The sequence below is a fragment of the Leptonychotes weddellii genome, chromosome 9 (genome assembly GCF_054177405.1).
Source record: "Leptonychotes weddellii isolate Sample4059 chromosome 9, ASM5417740v2, whole genome shotgun sequence".
Taxonomy (NCBI): domain Eukaryota; kingdom Metazoa; phylum Chordata; class Mammalia; order Carnivora; family Phocidae; genus Leptonychotes; species Leptonychotes weddellii.
Genome location: NC_138377.1, coordinates 121,313,440 through 121,340,295, shown reverse-complemented (window position 1 = coordinate 121,340,295; position 26,856 = coordinate 121,313,440). Strand labels below are relative to the sequence as shown.

The following is a 26,856-nucleotide window of genomic DNA, read 5'->3' as shown; positions in this document are numbered from 1 at the left end:
TTTTCTGTCTCGGGTCCGGAACAAAAGGGGACAGACCTGCGGCCCGGGTACCGAGGGGATCCGCAGAGGTTGGGGCGCCTCGATCCCCGCCCACCTGCCCGCTCGGCCCCTGCTCCCGCCGCTGGGCCCCCGACGGGGGAGCTTCGGGGGGGGGGGGCCGGGTGGAGGCGAGCCCCGAGCCCGCGGGTCCCCTCGCCGGTTGGGCGAGCGCGCGGGCGGCACCCGGGTCAGCTGTTCCGCCACCCGACGCGGCCGCCCCGCCCCTGCCCGGGTCTTATAAGCCTCTCCCGCCTGCGAGCGTCAGTCCGAACTGCTTGCTGCCCTCCCCGCCAGGCGCCCCCCGCAGCATGGTCTGGAACACCAATCTCCGCTGGCGGCTGCCAGTCACCTGCTTGCTCCTGCAGGTGGCCCTGGTGGTCCTCTTCGGCGTGTTTGTGCGCTACGACTCCGATGCTGACCCTCACTGGACCAACAGAAAGATGCAAGAGAACTTCACCAGCGACCTGGAGAACGAATTCTACTACCGCTACCCGAGTAAGTCCGGCCACCCCGCACGCCCGCCAGAGGCGTTCCCGGCAGGTCCCCGCCGCCCCGCAGAGCCCTGCCTCGCTGCACCTGCGCAGCCTGCTGCTCGGGAACGGGGCGGGGTGGGGGGGAGGTGCTGGAGGAGGAGAAGCTGCCCACAGCCCCCTGGCCCTCCCCACTCAGCCTCCCCACCCGGCCCCCGCCAGTCTCTGGAGAGCACGCTTGAGAGAGGGCCACCTGCGTGCGCCCCAGCTCCTTTTCCCTGCGTTAAAGAAATAGGGAAAACTCACCCGGGGGAGCTCACTCCGGGGGCCATCAGAGCCTTCCAACCTCCCTGCCAGAGAGCCCTACTTGTCCTCCAAAGACCCGAGACCCATCTCAGTCACCAACCAGGGGGTGACCCTGGCTCCCTTGTCCAGCTGGACCCGTACTCTCCACATAAGGGGGTAGGTCCCATGCCAAGGGCTGCAGGTGGCTGCGAGGAGAGGTGTGTGGGACCCTGGCACCCACCCTCTCCTGGCTTGGAGAGGAAGAAGGAACATCCTGAATTCTCTGGTATCTGTGATACTGTGGTTAAGAGCCTGGCTTTGGAATCACCAGACCTTACTTCTGTCATGGTTCCGCCATTGACCAGGTGGGTGGCCTTAGGCTCATGTCAACCTCGCTGAGACTCCATTTCCACATCTGCCTTACGGGGCAGGGGTGAGGTTGGCGTGAGACCGTGCTCGTCGAGCTCACGGCCCTGGCCACGGAGCTCTCACTTCCTAAGGGAGCAATTACTGGAGGAACACTAAGCACAGATGCCCTAGGACTCAGGAGTTGGAAAAACTGGCCCAAGGTCACTCAGGTCGGCCCAACCTCCAGACTCTCAGCCCAGGGCTCTTTCCATACCCGTGTGCTTTCTGACTGCCCACACCATCCACCAGCAGCCAATGACAATCATTCCAACTTGTTGGTGCTCACATGGTCATGGACTGTTAATCTCGGCAGGGACCCTAAAGCTCATTGGCAACAGCCACCCACGCCAACCGGCATTCCCTCCGTGGCTTGAATACCCTCAGGAATGGGAGTCTTTACCTCCAGAAATAACATTTCACTTAGATCCAAATAAATAACTGCATACATTCAAGATGATGGCCTGAATGAACAAAGACAAGGGTGAGGAGGCTGCCAACTCAGTGGGAGCCAGCCATATTAAATGGCTGCCAAAAAGCTACCGCAACCCCAGGCTACATTAATAGAAATATGGTGCCTAGAAGAAGGGAGGTGATGGAGGCGGGGGTGTACCCTGTGCTGGTTGAGACCACAGCCTCTACTGGGCTCCGCTCGGGGTCGTGTTTTAAGAGATCTTGACAGCTGAGGCCTTAGCATTTAGACTCCAAATCTGCCCTTCACTGCCCACCTTTTCTCTCCTTGGACTGACCCGGCAAATGGAGAGGCAGACCAGCTTGAGATCCTCCTTTGCCTGTTCCACTCCTTTGCTCTGGCTCTTGCTCATCTCTTGGCCAAAAAGCCAGCCTCCCAGCAAAGCACAGGAGGTAAGGTCTCCCATGGCGTTCATAGGTCCTTGAGGAGTCCAGGCAGTGGAAAGTCTCAAAACCCTAAAACAGGAGCTACAGAACCTTCCCAATGAGGGGTGTGGTCCTCGAATCTCCCCAGCTCCTATCCCCACTCCATCCACATCCACCTTCCATACTCCACCTTCATTTATTCACACAACAATCACTTACCTATAGGGTGGCCATATAATTTATTGACCAATAACACTTCTGAGAGTGAGGAGGTGGGTAAGTTGTGCTGCAGTAATTTGCCAGGACACACACGTAAACCACCGACTCCTCCAAGAGACCAAGACTTATGGCCACTCTGGATGAGCAAGTTGCACATCCTGGGTCTCTAACCCTGAGGGGCTCCCAGACTCATTGAGAGCACCCCAACACCCTGTCCTCAATGGGGTCAGGTTCTCTGGGCAGCAGAGATCTGAGACAGCGTCCTGGAAGGTAATGGGACAGGGAGGCGGGGGGAAGCAGGGCAGGCATGCGGGGAGCACGTGAGTGGTGCAGAATGGCACAGGGTAGGGCCTGTGAAAGGGACAGGAGGGAGGTTGCTAAGAGGGACAAGACAGCCCCAGCCATCAAGGAGGGCTTGCGTTTCTCCTGTCATTTCCCCTGTGGGTGCTGGGAAGCTCTTGGTCATCATGCAGGAAGGGACAGAGAGGAGAGGAGTATAGGGAGAGACTCTTGGCCTCGGGATTCCTTGGCAAGTAATGGCAACACGGCAAGCTAGCAGACGTGCGTTCTCTCCTTTGACACCCCCACCACCCCAGAAGGAAGGCAGTGTCGGGACTCCCCATATTACAGACAAGGAGACTAAGGCCAGAGAAGGGGAGTGACTAGGGAATCCAGAGAGCCAGCGTAGGAACCCTGGGCTCCTCTCCTTCACTCTCCTTCCTCCAGGCTCGCCTTTCCCCTTTCCCTCCCGCCGCCTGACCCTTCTCTGGTCTACCTGGTCATGGTGGTTACGGTTAGGAGTTGGAGGGCATGGGGCCTCCTGGCGCAGGTGGGGCTCCAGTGTGGCAATTCCCAGGGGCCTGGGTTGAGGGCATGCCCTTGTGGTACCTCCTGGGTTCTTGGCTCTAGGCTGTCAGCACAACACCTGTGTGGGCCTCATTCCTGCCGGGGGGATTAGTGGAGCCTGCCGGGCATCTCTGGTTTCCAGAAGAGTCCAGCTCTAGCTGGCTCAGGCTGGGGCTCAGGAGGCCCTCAGGACTGCTCCCCAGGCATGGGCCCCTCGGCAGGCGGCAGGCACCGAGCCAGCTGGGGACCTGCCCTGACGGTGCCCCCGGAGGCCTGTTGTCCAGGCCCTGACTGCTGGACAGAAAGCTTCCTCACGGGCTGGTGCTCTGGGGCCTCCGTGGCTGTTGGCAGTGTCCGGGGGAGGTTGGCTTGAGGAGGAGCCCTCAGAGTCTGGGCTCCTGAAACTTCCTGCAAAGACTGAAGGGGGAGCGGGACACATTTCTAGGAGATGACCCAGGGCAGGGGATGCCCTAGTTTCAACGCCCGAAAGACTGTTTCATGAAGCCACAGCTGTCAGGCTGGCTGCCCTCCTGGGACCTACACCTCAGCTCAGCTCCATTCCCACTAGTCTCAGAGGGAATTAAACTGACCCGGGTCCATCGCTAAATGCAGCGAGCCTCGGTATGCTCATCTGTGAAGTGGGAATGTTATTTAATGCACTGGATCTCCAGGAAAACTGAAGAGGGCAGATGACTGGTAGGGCACATCTGGGGGCAAGAAGTGAGGGGACAGTGAATGCTGGTACCAAGCGTCCTCAGAGGGGAGTGAGTGCTCCGGCGCAGAAGGTATGTGAGTGGAGGGACAGCATCTCTTTAGAGATATAGCCAAGGAGTGTCTCCTGAATGTTAGTTTCAACGATGTTAGCATTTAAATTCCTTTGTGCTCTCCCCACTTACGAGTGCTTTTTGCAAGCTCTGCCAGGCAGGGCATTTCCTTCCATCTCGTGGTGCCCGAGGTGGACCTCAGAGATGTGCCCAACTCTCTCGGCGCCAGTGACATAGGTGGGGACTGGCTGAGCCCTCCCACCCCACAGCTCACCTGCTTTCCCGGGCCTCTGCACCATTGCCAGGAGATTGTGCGGTGATGGGGTGGTTCTGTGGTCGGCTCTGCGGTGTGGGAGAGGTGGGCACAGAGCCTTGGGGAAGTGAGGGCCTGGCCAGGAGGCCTCAAAAGCAAGTCTGGGCTGGGCTGGCCTGCAGAGAATGGGAAGGGAGCAGCACCAGCCTGCACCAGGCAGGGCTCCACGCTTTCTGTGCCGATGCAGCAGGGGGGTTGGAAGCTGCTATGGTCCAGCGGCCCGGGGAAACTCTGTCCTCAGATTTCAGAGATTTCAGAGCCAAGGCCAGCTTCACTGGGGAACCATCCTGGAGGCGGCGGAGAGTGGGAGCTAGGAAGGGGGTGGAGAAGGGGCGAGTGAGAACCGCTTGTGCCCCCTTGTGGCAGTTCTCGTGGCTGCAAGCCAGCCTGCCAGTTGTGCCCCATGGGGGGCGGTGCAGGGGGAGGGTGCCCCCGGGGTAGAGAGGACAGATTCTGGGTGGCGCAGGACTGCTGTGTCACCCCAGGCTGGGGAAAGAGAGGGGGGAAAGGACGGTGTCTCACCAACGTCCACTGATCTACAGCAAGTCGCCAACTCAGTGCAAAACACAAGGACAGCCTTGAAAGAGAAAAAGAGAAATAGTAACTAATATGATTGATCAATTTGCTAAAGAGCCAGGCCTCTACCCAGGGCTGGATGAAGTCATTAAATGTGAACCACAGAGCTCTGGGGTGAGCACTACCCAAGCTCACGGACTAACCCCACTCCACAGAAAAAGAAACTGAAGATCCGAGAGATGATGTCCTTCCCAAAGGTCACACAATTGGGACCTTCAAACCATTACTAGTAAAAGCACTCTAGGTAGCACCAAACTTTATAAAACATGAATTAATGAACTGGTAGATTGGGGTTCTAAATTGGGACCAGTTTGGGAGATAAACAGAAAGGGAATAAGAGAATGAACAGGGAGGTGCCCAAGGAGAGGGAAGCTGGCATCTGTGTGCCTGAGGGGGGGGCAGAAGAAAGAGACACGCCCCCCCCCCCCAGAGACAGTCAAAGAGAGAGGTCAGGAGGACAGAGGGGAGTCACGGAGGACAGAGAACTGGTGAGGGGGGCAGGCAGGGATGGTGCACTGAGAAGGGGAGAGCCTCAGGCAGCCCTGAAATTGCAGCTATCCCCCAGGAGGGCCCCCTCCACCGTACCCACCCCTGCCCACATGGTTCCTCTCTGCCACCAAACAGCCGAAAGGCCCCCATCCTCTGTGACTGCCTCTTCCCAGGGATTCCTCCCACCCCCTGCCCGCGCCTTCCCTGTCCGGCCTGCTAGCTTCAAAGGCAAGCCAGCTCTCAGCTGCTCTCTCCCCCTCACTGTGCCCACATTCTGACTCACAGCTCCATCTGCCGGCCTGCCCCCCACCCCCACCCCGGGCTCAGGTCCCCGCTTCACCCCGCCCAGCCAGGCTCCGTTCCTCCCATCTGCCCTGCCCACCCTCACGACTCCCCCACCCCACCGTGGTCCTCTCAACTCCTAGGCCAGCACCAGACGCAGCCCCTCCCTCCCACTCCACATCCAGCTCCCCTCCCTGCCGCTGGAACTGTAGTCTGAAAGCGTCACCTCCCTCTTTCACACCTCTCCTCCAGTCTGCCACCCATCCGTTCTTCCAAGAATAACCATAATGCCGCATATGGTGACTCACACGCATTAGCTCAGATTCCCCCACAACAGTTGGAAACGTGATAAACCAGGAAACGCGATAATACACGAAATCAGCTGCGCGCATCGTGAAAGCTACACCAAGCTGCTGTTTGTTCGTGCAAATTCGCACAGGTCTCCAGACAGCAGCTCCGAGCACCACACTGGGGTGAGACCCACGGCTCTCTTGCTTCAGCTGGCATGCCCCCACCCCCACCCTGCACTGGGCCAGTGCCTCCTCCCTAAGCCGCCTCCAGGTGGCCACTAGCCAAGGGGGCTGTGGCCATGGCCTGGGCCCCAGGGAGACCTGGGGGGGGGGTACAGATGGGGCAGCCGGGGGCAGGCAAGGTTAGGACGCTGTAGCATCAGAACTGCTGCCCCTACCTCGGCCAGGCCCTCCACCCCGGGGGCAGGAGGTGTCGGACTGGGGAGGGGCTGTAGCCTCCCCTGACTAGGAAGTCCCACCTGGGGCTCCTGGGTTGCTGCTCAGCGGGCACCCCTGGGTGCTGCGGGGTGACACACCAGTCATCATTCATTCCGCCACACATACTGACTGAGAGTCTCCCCGGCCACTCCCACAACAGGTGCTGGGGAACAGCGGAGCGAAGCAAACAGGCACGGCCTCGCCTTCTGGGGGTTTCCAGTCTAGCGGGCTGGACAAACACACCTAACTGCAGACTGTAGTAAGAACTAGAAAGGAAGGAAGAGCGGGCCGGGAGGGAGAGGACCGCCTCTAAACTGGAGGGTCAGGAAGGCCTCTGTGACGAGGTGACGTTTTGTTGAGATCTGCAGGAAGAGAGAGGTTGTTGGCCTAAGTTCTGCGGGAACAGCATCCCGGGCAGGGGGAGGCCACAGGCAGAGACCCCAGGGGAAGGTGGAGGAACACGCCAGGCTGGTGCGGCTGGTGCGGCTGGTGCATGGAGGGGGCGCAGGGGGCAAGAATGGGGAAAGAACAATGGGGCAGGTGGGTGGGCCCTGCAGGTCCCCCCCCCCTTTTTTTTACTTTTTACATGGGAAGAATTTCAAATTTTCAAGCAGTTGCTAAAAACAGAAGTTAGCATATGGGGCGCCTGGGTGGCTCAGTTGGTTAAGCAACTGCCTTCGGCTCAGGTCATGATCCTGGGGTCCCGGGATCGAGTCCCACATCGGCCTCCCTGCTCGGCAGGGAGTCTGCTTCTCCCTCTGACCCTCCTTCCTCTCATGCTCTCTGTCTCTCATTCTCTCTCTCTCAAATAAATAAATAAAATCTTTAAAAAAAAAACAAAAAAAACAGAAGTTAGCATAAAGAGCACTATCTACTCTGTAACTCCAATTCAGCGACCTGCTCCTTCTCTCTCTTTCTCCGCACATAGACACACACACACTTGTTTCCTCTGAACCATCTGAGGGTCGGTGACACATGCCATGGCCCTGTTGTCACCTTCATGACTCCAGGATACGTCCTGAGAATAGAGGGACTCTCTTCCATAATGAGGCTAATCAATTTCATCAATCGGCATTGTGTGATACCTTAATATACGGTTTCTAATTTCCTCAACCTAATTTTCTAATTATTTTCTACTTTTGTCAATAACAACCTTTACAGGGGCGCCTGGGTGGCTCAGTTGGTTGAGCGACTGCCTTCGGCTCAGGTCATGATCCTGGAGTCCCGGGATCGAGTCCCACATCGGGCTCCCTGCTCGGCGGGGAACCTGCTTCTCCCTCTGACCCTCCCCCATCTCGTGCTCTCTCTCTCTGTCTCATTCTCTCTCTCAAATAAATAAATAAAATCTTAAAAAAAAAAATAACAACCTTTACAGCTCTCCTCGCACTCCTCCCCCCCCCCCCCACCAAATCCAGGATCCAGTCCAGAGTTAGGGAGTGAATGTAGTTGGCATGTCTCTTTAGTCTCTTTTAACTTGGAACATTTCTGCAGCCTTTGTCTTTTATGACATTGACCTTTTTCAAGACGAAATCCTCACCCACCCACCCCCCCTTCTAACTGCACATTACTCATTTTCTATTTGTGTGATGCTTCCTTGTGAGTAGACTGGGATAATACCTGCTGGGCTAGAATACCATACAGGTGATAAGTCTCCTTCAGATGATCACATCTGAAGGCCCGTGATAATCCACCTGTCCCTCATGGGTGAGGTTAATTTTGATCACCCAGTTGAGATGTCGTCCTGTTTCTCCACTTCATAATTACTGGGTTGTTTTTTTCAATCCCTTGCAACTCACAGTCTTTGGGAAGACTCTTGAAGACATTGCAAATGTTCTGCTCTTCATCAAAATTTCCTCCTGGATTTAGCATCCACTGATGGAGTCTTTACTGTGAAAATCACGATTTTCCAACTTCAGCGCTCATTCCACATTTAGCTGTCTGGCTCTCAGCATTCAGTTACAAGCAAGAGCCCTCTCCGCGTTCCCATTTATTTCCTATTCTGAGTTCCTATTTCCTAATAGTTTTAATTTACTACGTACATAGTTATTTTGGTGTTCAAACCATCCCAGATTTGGCCAATGGGAACCCTTCAATCTGGCTCCTGTGTCCTGGGACACCTCTAGATCCTCTTAGCGCCTTATATCTTTGTACCCATCTTTGCTTCCCAAAGCTCCTTGCCTTCTATTATTTTCTGGGACTCTAGAATCAGGCAACTGGGAGGACAGTTACGATCACTCTAATCCATCCTTTGGTTTTATGGAGAAAACTGGCTCTGAGAGGGGAAGTAGCTTGTCAAGGCCACACCCCAAGAGCTGGTGGAAGAGTTGGTTCAAAAAGCAGAATTAGCCTATGCCTAAGTAACAATAAATAATAATAAAGCAACAATAATAATGACACTTGTCCATTTTGAGCACCTATTATGGGATGGGCACTGCGAGATGGTTTACCTACACTGCTGCATTTAATCTCTGCAGGCTTTGTAAGTAAGCATTACAGAAGGTGCTGAGACCCAAGGATGTTACCTGACTTTCCAGAGTCATCTGCCCAGCAGATGGAGGAACTGGGGCCCAAATTCGGGTCTCAGTGATACAACAAAGTGTACTTGCAGGGGGTGGAGGGGGGATGTGACATTCGTGGGGCGGGGGTGGGGGGGATGATCAACTCATGTGCTTGGCCCCTGGAGAGACTCAGACCCAGATGAGACTAACTTCTCTGTACTAAAAAAACGGATTGAGGGGGCAAGGCCGCAGAAAGTCTGGGTTCTAGACCCTAGATTCTAGGTGTGAGCCACAGCCTGGCCCCAATTTCAAACGCCCAGCTGCCCACCCCCGCCCTGGGTGAGGGTGGAGAGACAAAGCTGTCCTCTCCTGAGGGGACGCTCAGGCACGTCTTGGCATTAGAACAAGCGGTCTAAAGTGGGAGGCTCACCTCAGTTCCCCCAAGCCCAGCCCCCTCCAGAGGTTCTGAGGACAAGATGCGGGTAGTGGCCGTTCTGCCTGCAGCAACTGCGCCTAGCCCTGGGATCCAGATGCAGAGATGGGAGGAGGGGGCTCGGGAGACCACCTGGGGGCCCGGCGGCCCGGAAGACACCAGGCGCTGCGCCGGGCGGCGCTGGCCCAGGCCCAGGGCTAGGGCGGGCGAGGCCACCGAGACCCCGGGCTGCGCTCTCCCTGCAGGCTTCCAGGACGTGCACGTGATGATCTTCGTGGGCTTCGGCTTCCTCATGACTTTCCTGCAGCGCTACGGTTACAGCTCTGTGGGCTTCAACTTCCTGCTGGCGGCCTTCGGCATCCAGTGGGCGCTGCTCATGCAGGGCTGGTTCCACTCCTACTACCAAGGCTACATTCACGTGGGCGTGGAAAAGTGAGCGCGGAGCGGGCCCGGGGGCGGGCCCAGGGTGGCGGGGCGGGGCTGGGGCGGGGCCCAGAGGCAAGGGGCGGGGCTGGGGCGGGGCCCGGGAGCGGGGCCCAGAGGGCGAAGAGGCTGGTGTGCAAACGAACACTCGTTAGCCTGCTTGGAAGACCAAGTCCGCAGAAAGGGTTTAGAGGCAACCTGCCATAAAACCACGTCACATAGAGGGCATCAACCGGGGGTCATAGGCCAGGTGTCTGAAATTTAAAACATGCCAAATACTTGCAAGATACGAATTCACTCAAGCAGGTCAGTGAAGCCATGACTTAAGAGAAACTGGAAAAATAGTTGACTAGATAGAAAATGTGTTGGAATCAATAAGTCAGTGTTTTGTATATAAAATCGTTGACATGCATATCAACATGCAGTTCAAAATACACGAGAAAGTCTCACTCCCAAAGCCGTAGACCCAAAGTATGAAAACACCTGTAATATATTTAATTGGCCACCCCAGCGAAAGAGCTATGGCTAGATGAAAAAACAAAAGTATACAACTTTTTAAAAATCTTCAAAGGGAATTATCGTAAACTTTGTGAATTGGCAGGTTTTTGGTGAACTAGTTATTTGGCAAGTTGGTCACTTGACAAATTGAGTTTTTGGCAAACTGGCTTTCAGGGAATTGATTTGCAGCAACCAAGATGGAGCCGATTCTGGTGCTCAGGGCTGGATGATCATGTTGTCCCCAGACCCTCCTCCTGGCTTCTGTCCTGTCCCTGCTGAAGAGTCCTCCAGGTCCTACCTGTCACTGTAGGGCGATGCCCTGTACGGGCTCTGCCCAAGCCTCCGTGGGCCCTCCTGAGATGTGACATGCAAACTTCCATCTCCCCGGAGCTGATGGCCCAAGGTGTGGGCTTTTCTGCTCTCCCCCTCACTCCTTCCGGATGGTCACCTCTGTCAGATCAGTCTTCTGGCTACAGTTATGGGAACATGAGCAAATAATTCGGCCTCTCTAAGCCTCCCTGTTCCATCACTATGATGTGGCTAGTAATAGTACCTGTCCCCTCGGGTTTAGACGTGGTACAGGAGGGCATACGCAGTACCTAACAGGTATTTCAGTGCCAGGCACTTAGTAAATGCCATGATTCCTTCAGCCAGGCCCTGTGTGAGGCCCTGGGGACACAGCAGTGAACAAAGGTCATAGTGAAGCAGAGGTTCCAATGAACATCCTCATCTTGGGAGGGACCCTGAGAGAACAGCTCCCATTCCACACCCTGGCCCAACCATCAGCTGGCTTCTTACTTCTCACCTCCTGATTTTCTCATACACACCTGAGCATGGGGCAAGGGCACTTCCTCTGGATGTGAACGTCTTGAGGAAGTAGCCTCTACTGTCCCTATATCCACCCACCCCCCCATTAACAACTCTCATGATTCTGCCTTGAGCTTTGCTGCTGGCCGAGCACAGGAAGGCCTGGGTTAGGCAGGCACGTGGATGGAACCAGGCTCTCCTTTGGCCACAAGACATCTACCTGGCTGTCTGCCTCTCCATCAGCCCTCTGCTGGCTGCCTGGGCTTTCAGGGTCCAGACTTTAGGAGAACTTAGGTGCTCCTCTGCCTCTGTTCTCTCTGTTGGCCTTCCTGCCCCCTTCCACTGAGCCCCCAGCTCCCCACGTACCTCCTGCAGGAAGGCCTCTCTTTCTTCCCTGGACACAGATCCCCTCTCCCAGGTAAGGTGACGAGCAGGTCATGAGAGCTCAAACCCAAGCAGGGCCCTGGTAGCCAGCAGGAGAGGTGTGTGTAGAGTGAGAGATAAGGGTCTGGAGGTGGACACCACATCTGCGTGGAGGAATCCAGGAAGGCTTCCTGAAAGAGAAGACAGTCAGAGGAGGTTCTAGAAGGGCAGGCAGAGGATGGAGGGCAGGGCAAGCCCCCAAATATGGGGCATGTTCCAGAACAGCAGCCGGACAACTTGGGTGACTTGAATACAAGCTGCCTGCAAGGAGGGGGCGCTGGGATGGCGGCCACAGGGGAAGGGTCTGGCATCTGGCATCTGGTACATTGCTGTGCTGCCCCTTTCATGTGCTATTTCGTCTCATTCCTAGAGTAGCTTTAAGATGTTATGTGCTCATGACCACACCATGAAACTGAGGCTCAGAAAGGTTAAGCCACAAGGCCAAATACACAGATGACCATGTCCAGATTCAAACCCGGGACTCAGAGTGCCACTTTGTGCTGTTGCCTCACCCCTCCCCTGACCTGTCTCCCCGCAGCCTCATCAATGCCGACTTCTGCGTGGGCTCTGTCTGTGTGGCCTTTGGGGCAGTTCTGGGCAAAGTCAGCCCCGTCCAGCTACTCATCATGACTCTCTTCCAAGTGACCCTCTTTTCAGTGAATGAGTACATCCTCCTCAGCCTGCTAGAGGTGAGCAGGGCTCAGGATGGGGGTGGCGGGGGACACTTGGGGTGACAGCAGGGAAGGAGAGAAAGGGAGGGCTGAAGATTCAGTTGCCAGCTGGATTCAATTCACCCTTAGCCAACCACTTAACCTTTTGAACCTCAGTCTCCTCATCTCTAAAAGAAGAGTAATGACATTTATTGGGCAGGAATGGTGGTCCACCTAGCAAATCAGTCCAGCACCTGGGCAGAGCAGGGGCTCCTCATATGGTGGTTTTCTCCCTCCTTTCTCGTTCCTGCATATCGGATGGCAAGAGTCGGTGTTCCTGCACACACTCTGATGCACACACACCTCATTCCCAGAATGCTCTGCCAAGAAAAGGACCCAGTGTATTGAGGGGGCACATCTATAAGGAAGGATCCTAGGGGAATAGCTATGGTGGACATGTAGAGCTGCATAGGTTGTGCCCTGCACAACTCCAGAGATGACATTCACATGGACTATGGCAGGAATGATGCCCCTTGAAGTTGGCCGATTCAATGACCCAAGTAAGAGGCACCTTAGACCTCTGAATCTAGCTCAGAGGCCTCTTTGGTACTTTGCAGGGGTGAAGGTCATTCACAGACTTCATCCATTTCTTAGCCCCCAGCTCCTCCACATTTGGACTCTGCCTGGAACACTTCCACCCCCCACAGGGGTAGAGTTTTTTTGTTTTTTCTTTTAGGTCACACTATTCAGTCATTCATTTTGTCATTTTCTTCAGCCACCAGATTAGCCCAAGCCACCATCTCTCTTCCTCCTAACTCATCTCCCTATCTTCATCCTTGCCCCACTCCCTGCCTCAGGCCAACCTCCACCGGCAGCCATGGAGACCTGTTAATAATGCATGCAAGACCATTCCCCTGATTAAAACCCTCCAGTGGTTTTTAAAATTTCTTTGCGTAAAATCCAAATGTGTTATAAAGCCCCACATGTTCTGCCCTCAGCCTTTCCCTTCAAGCTTATAATCTACTCTCTCCCCATCTTCCTGTGTTTTGGCCACACCCTGCTGTCTGCTCCTCAACACATCAAGCTTGGTCCCACCTCAGGGCCTTTGCACTTGCTATTCCCTTTGCCTGGAATGCTCGTCCCTCAGTCATTTTCATTACTGAGGTCTCAGCTGGGATATCGCCTCTTCAGAGAGGCCCTCCCAGATTCTCCCCACCCCATAGCGTTGCCATCTATCTTACTGCCCCCCCCCACCTGAGCCCTAGTCACTATCTCTCATATTGACTCAGTTTATTTTCTTCGTAACACTTCTTCTCTGATAAACCTGATGTGTCTGGACCGTCTGTTTCCCAGCACCTAGTTCAATGCCTAATAAGTGCTCAACAAGTGTTTATCGAGTAAATGCATTTTGGAGTCTGACTGCACATTGAGCAATGCTCCTGGCGCTGCCATACAGAGGTGAGCAGACCTCTCGCTCCGCACCCAAGGAGCTCACAATCTAGAGAGGGAGCCAGGAAGTCAATAGACAGTAACCACGCAGTACGATGAGGAGTGGGGTCAGGGGCTTGACGGCCTAAAGGGAGGGTGTCTGTACCAGCGGGACAGGTCAGGGAGGCTTCCTGGAGGAAAAGATGGCAAAGCTAGAAATCAAGTGGGAAATAAGCAGGCGAAGGAGTGAGGCAGGGGGAACAGTGAGTGCATAGGCCTTGAGGGAGGCCCACGGCGAGAGGTCTCCGGTGGCTCCACCTGGCTGGAAGAGGGTGTGCGGTGGGGGTGGGGGGAATGTTCGAAAGGGTAATGGAGGGAGGAGCATGGATCATCAAGCTCCTGAAGATGGCATTAAATGGTTTCAACTTTTGTCATGAGGGCAGTGGGGAGCTACGGAAGGTTTTAGACAGGGGAGTGGCACGGTCAGACACATGGAATGGAAACGCCTCTTTGGCTGTGGTAAGGAGAACAGCTGGGAGCAGGGAGCCCAGTTAGGAGGCTGTCCTTGCTGCCCTGATGAGAGATAATGGGACTGGGACTGAGGTAGTACAAGGAGGAGATGATAGTTCGACAGATATAAAAGAGGTGAGTACGCTGGCCTTGGGGCCTGGCTGGGGTGGGAGGTGTGGAGAATAAAGCAGCTAGTGGGGCCAGTGGGCGTGATTTGAAATAGGCTGAGAATGTAGTATCTTGGGCGCGAGTTAAAAGGCCCTCAAAAATCCTCCCAACCTGCTACAGAAAGTCTTTGAATGCCTGACAGCCTTTGGGCCTGTCTCTGTGCCAAGTCAAAATACAACAATCACTGCTGACATGTAAGGAGCACTTGCCCTTGGCAGGTCCCGGCTCTGAATGCTTCACATGGCTTATCTCATTAATCCTCATCTCCGAGATAGGCGCAATTATTACCCCCACTTTACAGAACAGAAAGTTGAGGCTCGGAGGTTAAGGGGCTAGGCCCAGGTCCCATGGCTAGTAGAGGCACCTGCCAGGCTGGGAACCGGGAAACCCAGCTCTGTCAACAACTAACTAGCTCTGTGACCTTGGACAACACACTTAACCTCTCTGGCTGGATTTCCCCATCTACAGTGAAGGAGCGAGTCTCTGATTCTGATTGGAATTTCCCCTGAGATTGGTTCTGAGTAGGGAGGAACAGGAGGCTGAGAGGGAAGGTGGGGGCACGGGGAGGAAGGCTAAGCCAACCAAGCGCCTGTGGCATGCCAGGCACTTCCCAGGTGCTGTACACGAGTTGTCTAGTTTCACCCTCGACACAGCCCTGCTAAGTAAGGCACCCTGGCCTCCCCGACTTTGTGAAGGAGGAACTTGCAGCACAGAGTGGGGTAGGGCAGAAAGGGACAGAAGAGGAAGAAACCAATCTGCATGCTCTGACTGGGGGGGGGGACAGGGGAGAGGAGGATGGGGATGGAGTGGGCGGTGGGCGGTCAGCTGGGAGGTTGTTGGGCAAGGAGTGTGGCAGGATGCCGGGGAGATGAGAAGCGGTAGTCTAGACGGAGTGGGGTTGGGCCAGGAGTGGCTATGGAGGAAGAAATGTGGGGAGGGGCGGCCTGGAGGGGAGTGAAGGGCTCCCAGGAATTAAGATACTGTAGAAGCTAGTGGGTGACAAACTAGATAGGGGGTGGCCCTGGGTTCTAGCTCTGCTTCACCTCTTCCCACTGTGTGACTGAGCAAGGTCCTCTCCAAGCCCGGGTTTCCCCATCTGGGCACAGTCCCATCTGCTGGGTGAGGATGCTCTGGCATTCTGCTGACAGGCTCACAGTGTGGGCTCAGGGATCCCCGCTTTCTCACCTTCCCAACTGATTGGTCTGTGGGGGCCCTGGGCTCCATCCTGCAGCTTGTGGAGTCAGAGACAGATGGAGATGTGTGTGTGTGTGTGTGTGTGTGTTTCACGGGGGTGGGGATGGAAAGTGCTAACAGATAGGAGGGAGAGAAGCTATCAGAGCCTGACAGATCCCTACACCCCAGGTAAAGGACGCAGGGGGCTCTATGACCATCCACACATTTGGCGCCTACTTTGGGCTCACAGTGACCTGGATCCTCTACCGACCCAGCCTACAGCAGAGCAAGGAGAGACAGAGCGCTGTGTACCACTCGGACCTCTTTGCCATGATTGGTGAGAGCTGCTATAATGATTGAGGGCCACCGTGATGGGTGAAGGTGGCCATGATGGACACGGGCTATCATGATGCTTGAGGGCTGCCATGATGGGTGAGGACCACCATGATGGGTGAGGGTCTCCATGAGGAGTTCAGGCCACCAAAACTAAACCTGATCCCCACGTGGTCTGGTGGGTGGCAGGCAGTTCCCTTTGGGGAAAAGGCAGAGGGGGGTTGCCTGTAGACACCTCCAGGATCCCAGATGTTTGTCCCTTTTTCCCATGGGGCTGGAAGAAGTTGGTCACTCATCCTGTTTTCCCTAGGGTGCCCCAAGGCAGACAAAGTGGTAACTAGGAACTGGTCAGTCCATCCCCTGGGCTAGGGCAAGGTGTGAATTCCTACTTCCTGTGTCCATTCATTCCAGAGAATACGTATCAACCACCCGCTCTGGCCTCCTAAAACCCAGCCCTGCCTTCAAGGAGCTCCTCACAGTGTGTGGAAGAGAGGGCAATGTTACAAGACAATCTAACTACAGTAGAGAAAAAGATTCTCCCTCATGGTGCTATGGGAGCAAGGTGGGAGGCATTTAGCCCAGTTATGGGGTCAGGGTAGACTTCCTGGAGCAGAGTGGAGGGCTAAGTAAAAGTTAGGTAGTAAGTAAGACAGGGAGGATGTTCTGGGCAGAGCCCCCAGCATGAGGAAAGCTGCAGGGGTGGGAAACTGCTGGGGTATGTGAGTCATATGACATCTCTGGAACTAAAGGACAGGATGTCTGCCTAAGCTCCGTTGGGCCCATCTAACACCTCTTCTCCCGGGCGCACCGGTCCTGTCTGGTCTGGCCAGGCACCCTCTTCCTGTGGATGTACTGGCCCAGCTTCAACTCAGCTGTGTCCAACCACGGAGATGCCCAGCACCGAGCTGCCATCAACACCTACTGCTCCTTGGCAGCCTGCGTGCTCACCTCGGTGGCGCTGTCCAGCGCCTTGCACAAGAAGGGCAAGCTGGACATGGTGAGCAGCGGGGCGGGGCCGGGGGGGGGAGCCTGGGGAGCCCTGGGGGCAGGTGTGACTATGACTGCCTGTGCCCAGTGCACACTGATCACCATGCCCTGCCAACGACTCTGTGAGGCAGGCGGCAGGCAGCAGGCAGCATCAGGATGATCACACCCATCCTGCAGATGAAAAAACTTAGTCTCGGGAAGAAATGATTTGTTCGGATTCCATAGCTGGCTTTCGGCAGAGCCCAGAACCAGATTCCCAGATTCTGTTATACTGGCTGCGCTGGATGAGCGGCTCTTCCTCCTCATTCTCCTCCTCCCAGCCTGGGGGGCTGATGGCTGTTCTGGGCTGAGCACCCCATCAGACCTGCCCTGTACGGTTGCCAGGGGCACTTCCCCTCTGCCAGGCTTCTGATCCTCCAAACACTGGCCCTCAGCCTTCCTAAAGCTGCTTCCACCTGCCCCGCCCCATACCCTCAGAAAGGGGACCCCTTTGATGCCTGTCCTCCCCTGGGGAGGTTTGTGGGGGGATGAGGTTACACAGTGTCCTTCCTCTCAGACCACTGGGACAAACTGTTCTGTCGTTAGTGGGGAGGGGCCAAACCCCATAGGTGTTGGTCGATTTTTCCGTAAAAAGAAGACCACCTCTCTATTTCCTAGTCTGACACTAGGTTCCCCCCCGCATCAGAGGGAAGAGAATCAGACACACCGACATGGGCACACCTGTGTGCGCCCAAGACCCCCACCCCCACCCCCCGCACGCCGACAAGGACACAGACAGGGTCAAGGTCAGGGGCCCTGGCTCCACACAGACCCGGATCAAGACACCTTGCTGCCTCTTGCTAGCTGTGTGGTCTCCCTGCACCTCAATTTCCTCCCCTCTGCAAACATCCAAAGATAACTGTCCTTACCTCCTGGGCTTGCTGTGGAGACGGACAGAAATCCTCCCCGCAGCGGGCAGCACGGTACCGGGTGCAGGTCGGCCCTCAGAGGGGGTCAGCTGGTGCTCTTGCAGGCCCACAGACCCCGGGAGGGGTGTTTGCGCACGTGTAGGGCCTCGCAGGTGCCTGACGTCAGCAGACGTGAGCGTAGAGACCAGGAGACATGCGCCCCTGCGCACACGGAGCTAGAGGGAACGTGCAGACGTGCCAAGGGGGCTCACCCACCCCGACGCAAGTACGCCGATTGGTGGCCATGGACAATGGTCAGCCCGCTGGTGTGGGCGCCCAATGTGCAGAGAGCACAGGAGCGGGGCCTGGGTGGGGCCCTCCGCGGTCTGCGGGCTCGCGAGGTGCCCTGGGGGTCAACCCTGCCTCCCAGCGCCGGCAGCCCCCCCCCCACGGCGAGCTTTGCGGGCTCTGGGAGAGGACTGAGCTCCGGCCCGCCCCGCCCGCCCTACCCAGGTGCACATCCAGAACGCCACGCTCGCAGGAGGGGTGGCCGTGGGGACGGCCGCTGAAATGATGCTCATGCCTTATGGCTCCCTCATCGTTGGCTTCATCTGCGGCATTGTCTCCACCCTGGGTTTTGTGTACCTGACGGTGAGGACCCCAGGCCAGGGGCTGAGGGCTGGAGAATCCTGGGCTCTCTGTGTTCCTGACAGGAGGGGGGTCCCTAGGGAAGGGCCTGGGGGCTGGAGGATGCTGGGTTTCCGTGTGTTTGGGGCCTGCCCACACCCCTGCCACTGCTCAGGGTCTGAGTAACAGCCGTCTCCCCTGTCCAGCCGTTCCTGGAGGCCCGGCTGCGGATCCAGGACACATGCGGCATTCACAACCTGCATGGCATTCCCGGCATCATCGGCGCCATCGTGGGGGCCGTGACGGCGTCCTGTGCCACCAGTGATGTGTATGGAGTAAACGGGTAGGTGTGGAGAGGGGCAGGGGAGCCTGAGCTCCCTCCTTCCTGCTGTTCCTCTGGGGTCCAACATACTGTCTGTATTCCTAGCCTACCCCAATCTGAACCACCGTCCATAGGCCTCTCTCCCCAACCTCCGTCCTTCCTCAAAAGCCTTAGGGACCATCTGATCTGTCCAGTGCACACGGGAAGCCTCAGAGCCTTGGTGCCCACTCACATTTGTGGGGCGACAGCAAGTGCTTTCTTTGCCTCTCTGCGGAGCCCTGACCTGCCCCTGATCTCCACCCCAGGTTTGCCCTTGCCTTTGGCTTTGATGGTTTCAAGACTAACTGGAACGCAAGCATGCAGGGCAAGTTTCAGGCTGCTGGTCTCTTTGTGTCCCTGGCCATGGCCCTGGTGGGCGGCATCATCGTGGGTGAGTGGAAGTGGCTGGGCGAGAGAAGTTGGGGCCGCTGTGGATGGGGGACCCAAGAGCACGTACCAGAGGTCAGCCCAGAGCCCCTAGGAATCCCGTGCTCTTGTGGCTGTGGGACTGGGGTGGGGGGGGGGGAATGCTTCCCAGCTAAGGAGAAGGGCTGGGTAGACTGAGAAGAAGTGGTTCCTGACCTTGTGTGACCCCCAACTTTCTTTAGGGATTATTTTGAAGTTGCCATTCTGGGGGCAACCTGCTGACGAGAACTGCTTTGAGGATTCTGTCTACTGGGAGGTGAGTTCCAGGGCCTTGTTCCCCTGCACAAAGGGAGTTGCGTCCCTTCTCCACAGACCCTGCCCACATCAGCCGAGCTGGGGCCCCCGAGGGACTGGAAGCTGAGGGTTGGGGACAGAGCCTGCATCACCCTGCTCCTCCATCCAGAGGCTGTGTGTCTCTTGGGGGCTGAAGGCTTTATTCTAGAGCAGTCCTTCCCAAAGTGTGATCCCCTGTGCTCCCCAGCACCAGCAGCACCTGGGAACGTGTTAGGAATACAAGTTCTTGAGTCCCACCCAGATCTCCTGAATCCAAAATTCAGGGGTGGGCCCCAGCACTGTGTTTCAACAAGCCCTCCACGTGATTCTGATGAAAACTACACCCGCCTCTGAAAACCACGGCCCTTCCACGTGCATTGAAATCACCTGGGGAGCCTTAAAGACACTCGGAGCCCAGGCCTCAGCTCTAAGAGGCTTGGAGTTCATCGGTCTGGGGTTAGAACCTGGACGTTATGAGTTTTTTGGGTTTTGTTTTGTTTTTTTTTTTAAAGCTTCCCCAGGTAAATCCAAATGTAGCCCAGATTAAGAACCACACTGTGGTGTTCAGCTTCAGACTCCATAAGAACCACCCGGAGACCTTGTAAAAATGCAGCTTCCCAGGTGCCAGCCCAGAACTGTAATTGAGTAGGGCCTCCTCTTGGGAACAAGTTCCCAGCTGATTCTGGTCCAGAAAACTGAGCGACATTCCATTGCTTTCAGCATCCAGAGAGTATGGGTACAGAAACCCAACTTGAGAAACATTGTTCTAGAAGCTGAAAGTAGTAGGATGTCACAAAACTCTGTTTCTTTAAAAACATGCCACAATTTGGGCTTTCTGTGACTTCAGGCAGGCCTCCCTCCCGACGAATCCTTGTTGCAGGTGTTTACCTGCATTAGATGGTGGGGGATGACAGCCACCTGCATTTCCCCTCATGACAGGGGGCAGGACCTAACCTGTGTCTGTGGTCCCTGAGACACGGGTCTGCTCATCACCGCCTTTCATTTGGCTCTGTATTTTTAAAACCACACCAGAAAGTTTTCTGAGTAATTTTCACTGATATCCACTATAAGCCAATTTCATATACATAACTAATAACGCTTTTGAATTCATTCTCTTTAAACTATCTTTTTATTATAAAACGAATAGAAGCCCATTAAGAGAAATCTCGAAATAGAGAAAATTAGAAAGAAATCCCATCACCCTAATTCAAGCGCTGCTAATATTTTGGGTATATGTCCCTCCAGTGTTTGTTTGTTTTTTTTTAATCCGCCCAGATTTTTCTTAGCGAAGATCATATGCCCAATTTGGGATTCTGCTCTCTCTCTCTCTCTCTCTCTATCGTAAAAACTATTCTGTGTTATTACATTCTTAATAAACTTTCTTTTTTTAGCAGCATTATTTCATTCCATATTTAAAGTCAGAACTTAAACTATTTTAGACACCACAATTAGAAATCACATGGATTTACCGCTAATGAAATACACTAAAAAACTTACCAATTCCCATACAAAGAAGTTCACTCTTGGTTCTGTTTTGATCTTTATAATTTATTCTAAGTTCACACCTTCTATCTGCTGAATACCCTTCAGCAATGCTCGGTTTTGAAATCTAATTCTGTGTCAGTGGAAGTGAGCCACCATCAGGCCGTCCCCTCAGCCCCTGGCCCCTGGGTGGTTTACCTGGGAGATGAGGTGGCTTTCCAGAGGACGGGGTGAGACAGATGCTCCCCTGGACCTCAGATGAGGCCGTCTTTAAGATCAAATCTAAGCCTTGAAGCCAAGGCAAGACTGATCCCCCCCTAACACCCCCACTCCAGCTACCCATCCATTTCCGGCCTCCCCTACATCTCACCCCACCTCACTTTGGGACCTTCCTGCTGTTCAGGGAGCTTGCCATGCGGCCTCTCCCTGGCACGCTACTACTCATCTTTCAAAAGTGGGTTCATTCAGCACAACCGGAATCCCACCCCTCCAGGCGGGTTATCAGCCTCTCGTGTGCATTTACAGCTCATATTGTCACTGTGCCCGTCACCTGAACGCTCTCCCGTTGCTCTAAGTGGGGCAAGGACCCCGTCTCGTCCTTGCAGTGCCCCAGCACCCTGGACAGTGGCTAACCTGCTGTAGAGGGCATGATACCGGTGTGGACTGCCCTGCTTCTCTACATGCGCTCTGCACAGTGATCACAAGGTGGCGCCCGCCACACAGCATACGCTGCTCCAGACTTGTCCAGGCTGTTGTAGTTCTACCAGGGACACCCATCCGCCTGGCCTGGGACAAGGCCCTTTGAGCTGCCCTCCTCTCTCTGCAGATGCCTGAGGAGCCAAAGAGCACGGTCTTGCACCCTGAGGACTCTACCCTCAAGCCCTCAGAACCTTAAACTCCCAGGGCAGGTGAGAAGCAGGTGAGCACGGGCAGGTTCTCCCAGTGGGGGCCCAGCTCTGGGAATTGGATGCCCCCAGCAAAGGGGCAAAAGGAAAGCATCAAGAAATGAGGATGTGAGCTTCCACACCTCCTGCCTGGATTGGAGTGGGCACGCGGGGGTTGGCGGCCTCAGAGTCACACTCCTTGCAAGCCGGGACAGGCACAGGAGTATGGAAGGCGCTCTGAACTGGAAGGAATGTATAGAAGGTGACCTGGCTACACACTTGGCTTTGCTGCTTACTGGTTGTGATTTTGAGGATCTCCTCACCCACAGACGGAGCCTCAATTTCCTCATCTATAAAAGTGGAAATGACAGGTCTGGCTCTATTCAGTGGATCAGCTCAGGCTTGTTCTTCCTTCCTTCTCTCTGTCTCCTTTCTTCTTCCCATCAGCTCACCTTTCCTTGCTCCTCTGTGGAATGCACCAAGCCCCGCCTTTTGCATCTCACCCTCCAGAGAGCTCGACACGACAGGTGCAACTACTTCCCTCTTTCTAACAGATGAGAAAATTAAGGCTCAGAGAAGTTCAGACTCTTCGAGGCTATACAGTGCAAGTGGAGGGCATGGGATCCTTGCAGGTCATTACCTTTACACTCAGTAGGGCTGTTTGATCCCCTTGGAGGACAGAGCTTGGAAAGAGCTGTGTCTGGGGCAAAAGGCTGAGTGATGTGGCAGGAGAGGATGCTGGGGTTGCAGGATAGAGAAGAGCGAGGCTGGGACCCCTTGCCTCTGATGCCCACCCTGTCCGGAAAAGGTAAATGTGCCCAAGGGGCTATAGCAGGACCCCACAGTGGCCCGCTGCTCTTGGCTCTCTCCCTGCAGGCTCCACAGACTGTCCCGGCGCTCCCAAAGGAGCAGTGCTGACCAAGCTGGGAACACAAGAGCAAGGCGAGCAGCACCCCACCTACTGGCCTGGCCCAGGGTGCCTCTCTTTCCTTCCCCTTCATCCCAGGGGGCCTGCCTGAGAATAGAGGAGGAAGAGCTATAGACAAAGTGGGCATCCAAGCCAGGCTCTGGCTGCAGGAGGCCTGCCTCCAGGGCTCTTGGTGGCCACATCCTGGGAAAAGCAGGCAGGAGTGGGGCTGGGAGCTGGCAGTGGACCCGAGCCCTCCTTAGGAGACAACGCAGCTGCCAGCCACCAACTGCTGGGCTCCTCCACTCCCTGCCTGCCCCTCGGCCAGCACCTCCCTTGCTCCCTGCGTCCCCCAGACCACTCTGTGCCGTGCAGATGGTGGCCTCCGTGAATAAACGTTCTTGGTGTTCTTTGTAGAATGGGTGTGAATGCTCCAACAGGGCCAATCTGAGTGAGAAAAGGACTTGAGAGGCCTGGCCTCCTGCCCCAGTCCTGATCTCCCACACCAACCCACAAGGCAAGGGAAATCATTCCAGGCTGAAGAGGAAGAATTTGGGGTGCTGGAGGCTGCCCCAGTTTGGGGCCCCCTCCCAGGCTCAGCTTCTGGGCTGGGGCCTCTCTCCAAGGCCCTTCCTGACTTCACATCAACCATCCCAGAAACACACCCATGATGAAAACTGCCATGTTTACCATGCCCTTCATGTGACCCTGCTCCCGTTCGAGGGCACTCAGGCAGGGTGGGAGAATAGGGGGGAAGGCTCCTTCGGGCCAGTCCCCCGACCCCAACCCTTCCCTCCCTCCACAGTGGGAGAAGTTTTCAGCAGTTTAGCTCTCCCCACTTCCTGCGGCCAGCCACCACCCTGGGCAGATTAACACTTCCTACCCTTAGGGGGCTCAGTCTAGCTGGGGTCCACCCTGAACTTGGACAGCCGTCCGATGCCCAGGGGGCTTCCCAGAGCAGGTCACTGGAGCAGGGTTTTGGAGGCTGAATAGGAGTTTACCAGAAGGATGGCACAGGCAGAGACCCAGAGATAGGAATCAACATGGCGAGGTTTGGTATGGCTAAAAGAGACGCGAGGCGAAAGTGTGCCAGCTGGCGAAGAAGCAGCAGAATCCAGATCCTTTGTGGAGCAAAGACTCCAGGGAAGAAGGGGTGAGGGGAGAGGGAGGAGAAGGTCTCTCCTGCCTCCAAATCCGCCCTCCCCGCCCCCCTCACAATTCACACATACATACACACTCAGGCCTTCATTCTCCGTGCCGGGAGGGGGTGGGGGGAAAGGAGGGGAGGAGGGAGATGAAATGCAACCTATTCATGTTCCCCGCGATGTAACACCCCTCATTTTCCATGCTGGGTAAAGACAAAAACCCTTTACAACCTGTTTCTGGAACTTGTCAGCAGCTGCCAAGAGGAGCATGTTAATTAAACGTCGGCAAAGATGGAAGCTGGAGGCCCCGGCTCTAATTGGACAGTTTGCTTCACCGGATTGAAAAACATTGTGACAAAGGAGGAGGTGCGCGGCGGCGCGGCAGGGGTGCGGCGTGGCGAGGAGGGGAGCGGCGGCTTTGATTTCCGCGGAGCCCAGCCCCAGCCGCCCGCCCCCGGCCCGGCGGCCCCGCCCAGCGGCACGCCCACGAGGGCCGGGGAGGGGCCTGTGCGCGGGGGCGGGGGCGCGGGCGCGCCGGGGGAGGCCCTCCCAGAGCCCGCCGGAGGAGCCCGCCCGCGGTCCGCTCGCTGGGCCAGACCCCGCGCAGCACGGGGCTCTGAGGGGCGGGGGCGGGACTCCTCCTCCCCCCCCACCCCATTACCCGACCTGGGTCCTGGGGGCTGTGCGGGGAGGGCACCGAGGGCAGAGGTCGGTCGGGGGCCTCAGGGCACTGTCGAGGCTGCCCTGGGGGCCCGTGCCCGGGGCCCTATGCAGGGAGCGACCTAGGTCTAGACCTTGTTGCCCAGACTCGCTCTGCGGCTCGTCTCGTGATCAGGGATGAGATCTAAAAATTGTTGGCGCCTGCGAGGCCTTGTCCTGAAAGGCAGGGCCCCCCCTCCCCCCGCCCCGGCACTGCGGAGCCTCACGTTTCCAGCAGGGCTGCAGGGGTGCACAGAGACTGTTCCCCCACCTGTGTTTCCCCCACCTGTGTTTCCTCCTCGTCTCGGCTCACCCGTGATGCATTGATGGCTGTTGTGTGTACGGCGCCCTACTGAGTGCCTGAAGCCCTTCTGCTCTTGAACCTCTCAGCCACCCTGACAGAAAGCTTGTATCAGACCCATCTCACAGGTGGGGAGACTGAGGCCCGGAGGCGATAAGTAACCCTTCCGAGGTCACAGGGTTATTAAAGATGGTGCTAGGGTGAGACTGGGGCCCGGGTCCCTCTGATTCCAACGTCTCAAACTGGGCTCCAGGTTCTCTGCTCTCTGGCCCAGCCACATGAAGGGCTTCCGGACAGTCTGAGAAGACAGTGAGGTTCCTAAGTGGAGAAAACACTTCTCAGGGCCTCCAGGCTGCGGGCCGTGAAGTATGGGGGTGTAGCAGGCTGGGGGGGTCACCCGCGAGGGCCCTAGGCAAGTTCCCTACCGGCTCAGGCCCAACTTGCTCCTCCTGGGGGACGCGTGGTCAGCTAGCCCCATCTTCTGTCCCCTTCTGCCTTGGCCCCAGATTTACCCCCCACCCCTCCCTCATCTTAAGCTGCTGCCCCGGGGGTGGGGGGACTCCATTTGGGGTGGGAGGCCAGGCTGGGGCCTGCAAGAACAAGTATGGGAAAAGGAGCCATTGTGGCTGAGCCTCGGGGATTAAGAGCTACAAAGTGGCTGTGGAGGGCTGAGTTCCCAGGGGGGGTAGTCTGAGCAGCCTGGGCCTGAGTTGGCTGCCCGCTGGGCCTAATCCCCTGGGAGCTGCAGCCTGAGGAGCCCCAGAAATATAGCTGCTGTGGAGAGAGGGTCGCCCTCGATGGGGTCACGCAGCCTGGAACTGGATGCTGGGAGTGGCCTCTCTGACGAAGGATGGATGATGGGGTGTCCACATGTGCCCCTTGCCTGGGTGGGGTATCTGTGTGGGACCTTAAAGATAGGTGACCCAGTGTGTTAGGGGCAGCGTGTGTCTGAAGTTTAGCGCGTACCTTGAGGGGACTGGGGCCTAAGGGCAGCCATTGGGGCCACTGAAGGTCCCTGACTGAGGAAGTGAGGCATGGACAAAGAGAAGCAGAGCCCTCACCAGCAGGCCCAAGTGGGTGCTAAGCGTGTGTGTGTGTGTGTGTGTGTGTGTGTGCGCACCATCGAGCGGGGTGCTTGAGAAAGGCCCTTCAGAGGCGGCTGGAGGGGCTCTGCAAATTGTACTCAGATTAAGGGGGCCAATCACTTAGGGCTCTTGAAAAGGCCACACGGTTTCTAATCAGCCCTGAGCGCCGGGCCCACAAAGCCAGGGAGGAGCTCGGCGGGAGCCACCCGCTGGGGGGCCTCCGGGGTGGGGGCCGCTTTCTTCCCTCTCTGTCTCTCATAATTATGTCAATTTGCTAGCCAAATTGTTTGCTCGAGTGGACCAGGGGCTTGTGCCCCATTCATGTGGTAATGTGGGAACCCGCAGGCCTCCTGGCTGGGAAAATAGGAGGTACCAACCCTTCTCCAAGGAGCAGGCTGGCCTGGGGGTGTGAGGCACCCGGGCCTTGGGAACACCTCTGCCACCAGTGTCGGGCTTTTTTCATGAATTCTAGAAACTTCCAGCTTGAGTTGTGCTCTAGGGTGTCCTTTTGAGTCTATCAAAATGAAGGATGGGGAAGGAGGCAGGGACCCCAGAGGGGACAGAAGAGGTGGCCTCCAGGTTCCATTAGGATGAAGGTGGACAGTTGTCTGTTCCGGTGCATAGTCCCTTGTGGGCCAGGCTGAGTCTTGAGCAGTCAGAGAGCTGCATGGGACCCAAGAGGTGTCAGCGACGCGGTCCTGAAGGAGAGTCGCAGCATGCACAGACGGAGATGTGTGGAAACTCAGAGAAAGTTCTCACCAGTTCACTGAGCCTCTATGAAGGCGCCAGCCACTCTGCACCTACTTTGCACACAGCGGCTCATTGAACCAGGGAGGTAGGCCCTGGGCTTCCCATTTCACAGACAAAGAAACTGAGGCTCAGAGGAGCTAAGTGACTTGCCCAAAGCCACACAGCTAATAGGTGAGGAACAGAGATTTGAACCCAGCTCTATCCGATCCCTCTACCCCTTCTTGTCTCTCCGCCACCACGGGAGTTCAGTTCTTCCTTTAAGCAGCGAACAGGAGCCAACAGTCCACATGGTTCTGTAGGAGGCATGGAGGATGCAGAAGACTAAGATGACCCAGGGAGGGCATGGTCATGGGACCCTTAGCCCTGGCACACTGTAGTGTGTGCTCCAGTCGCTCTCAGCTGGGAGCTGTGGGCACACTGAAGGGTCAGGCAGGGGATGTGTTGC

The 26,856-nt window shown here is 56.2% G+C and overlaps 1 protein-coding gene and 1 long non-coding RNA gene across 5 annotated transcripts; one reads left to right on the top strand and one right to left on the bottom strand.

The window, feature by feature from the left end:
• Positions 1-347: 347 nt before the first annotated feature.
• Positions 348-23,015, top strand: RHCG (Rh family C glycoprotein). Of its 4 annotated transcripts, XR_004078009.2 has the most exons (12): positions 348-534; positions 9,430-9,616; positions 11,874-12,024; positions 15,454-15,601; positions 16,428-16,594; positions 17,985-18,122; positions 18,305-18,441; positions 18,726-18,850; positions 19,068-19,141; positions 21,467-21,559; positions 21,972-22,051; positions 22,401-23,015. XR_004078009.2 is itself a non-coding variant. In XM_031035993.2 (11 exons), exons 1-10 carry the CDS (start codon positions 348-350, stop codon positions 21,533-21,535), a joined length of 1,383 nt encoding a protein of 460 aa, XP_030891853.1. In that variant the 3' UTR covers positions 21,536-21,548; positions 22,401-23,011. The 4 variants fall into 4 exon arrangements, 3 of the variants coding, with proteins under 3 accessions (XP_030891853.1, XP_006740754.1, XP_030891852.1); XM_031035993.2 differs by lacking the exon at positions 21,972-22,051 and having other exon boundaries at positions 21,467-21,548; positions 22,401-23,011; XM_006740691.2 differs by lacking the exon at positions 21,972-22,051 and having other exon boundaries at positions 22,401-23,004.
• Positions 364-11,461, bottom strand: LOC115943431 (uncharacterized). Its single transcript, XR_004078010.2, has 3 exons — positions 11,279-11,461; positions 4,701-4,755; positions 364-463 (listed from the first exon to the last, which is right to left on the bottom strand). It is a non-coding gene; the product is annotated as an uncharacterized LOC115943431 (long non-coding RNA).
• Positions 23,016-26,856: the final 3,841 nt, after the last annotated feature.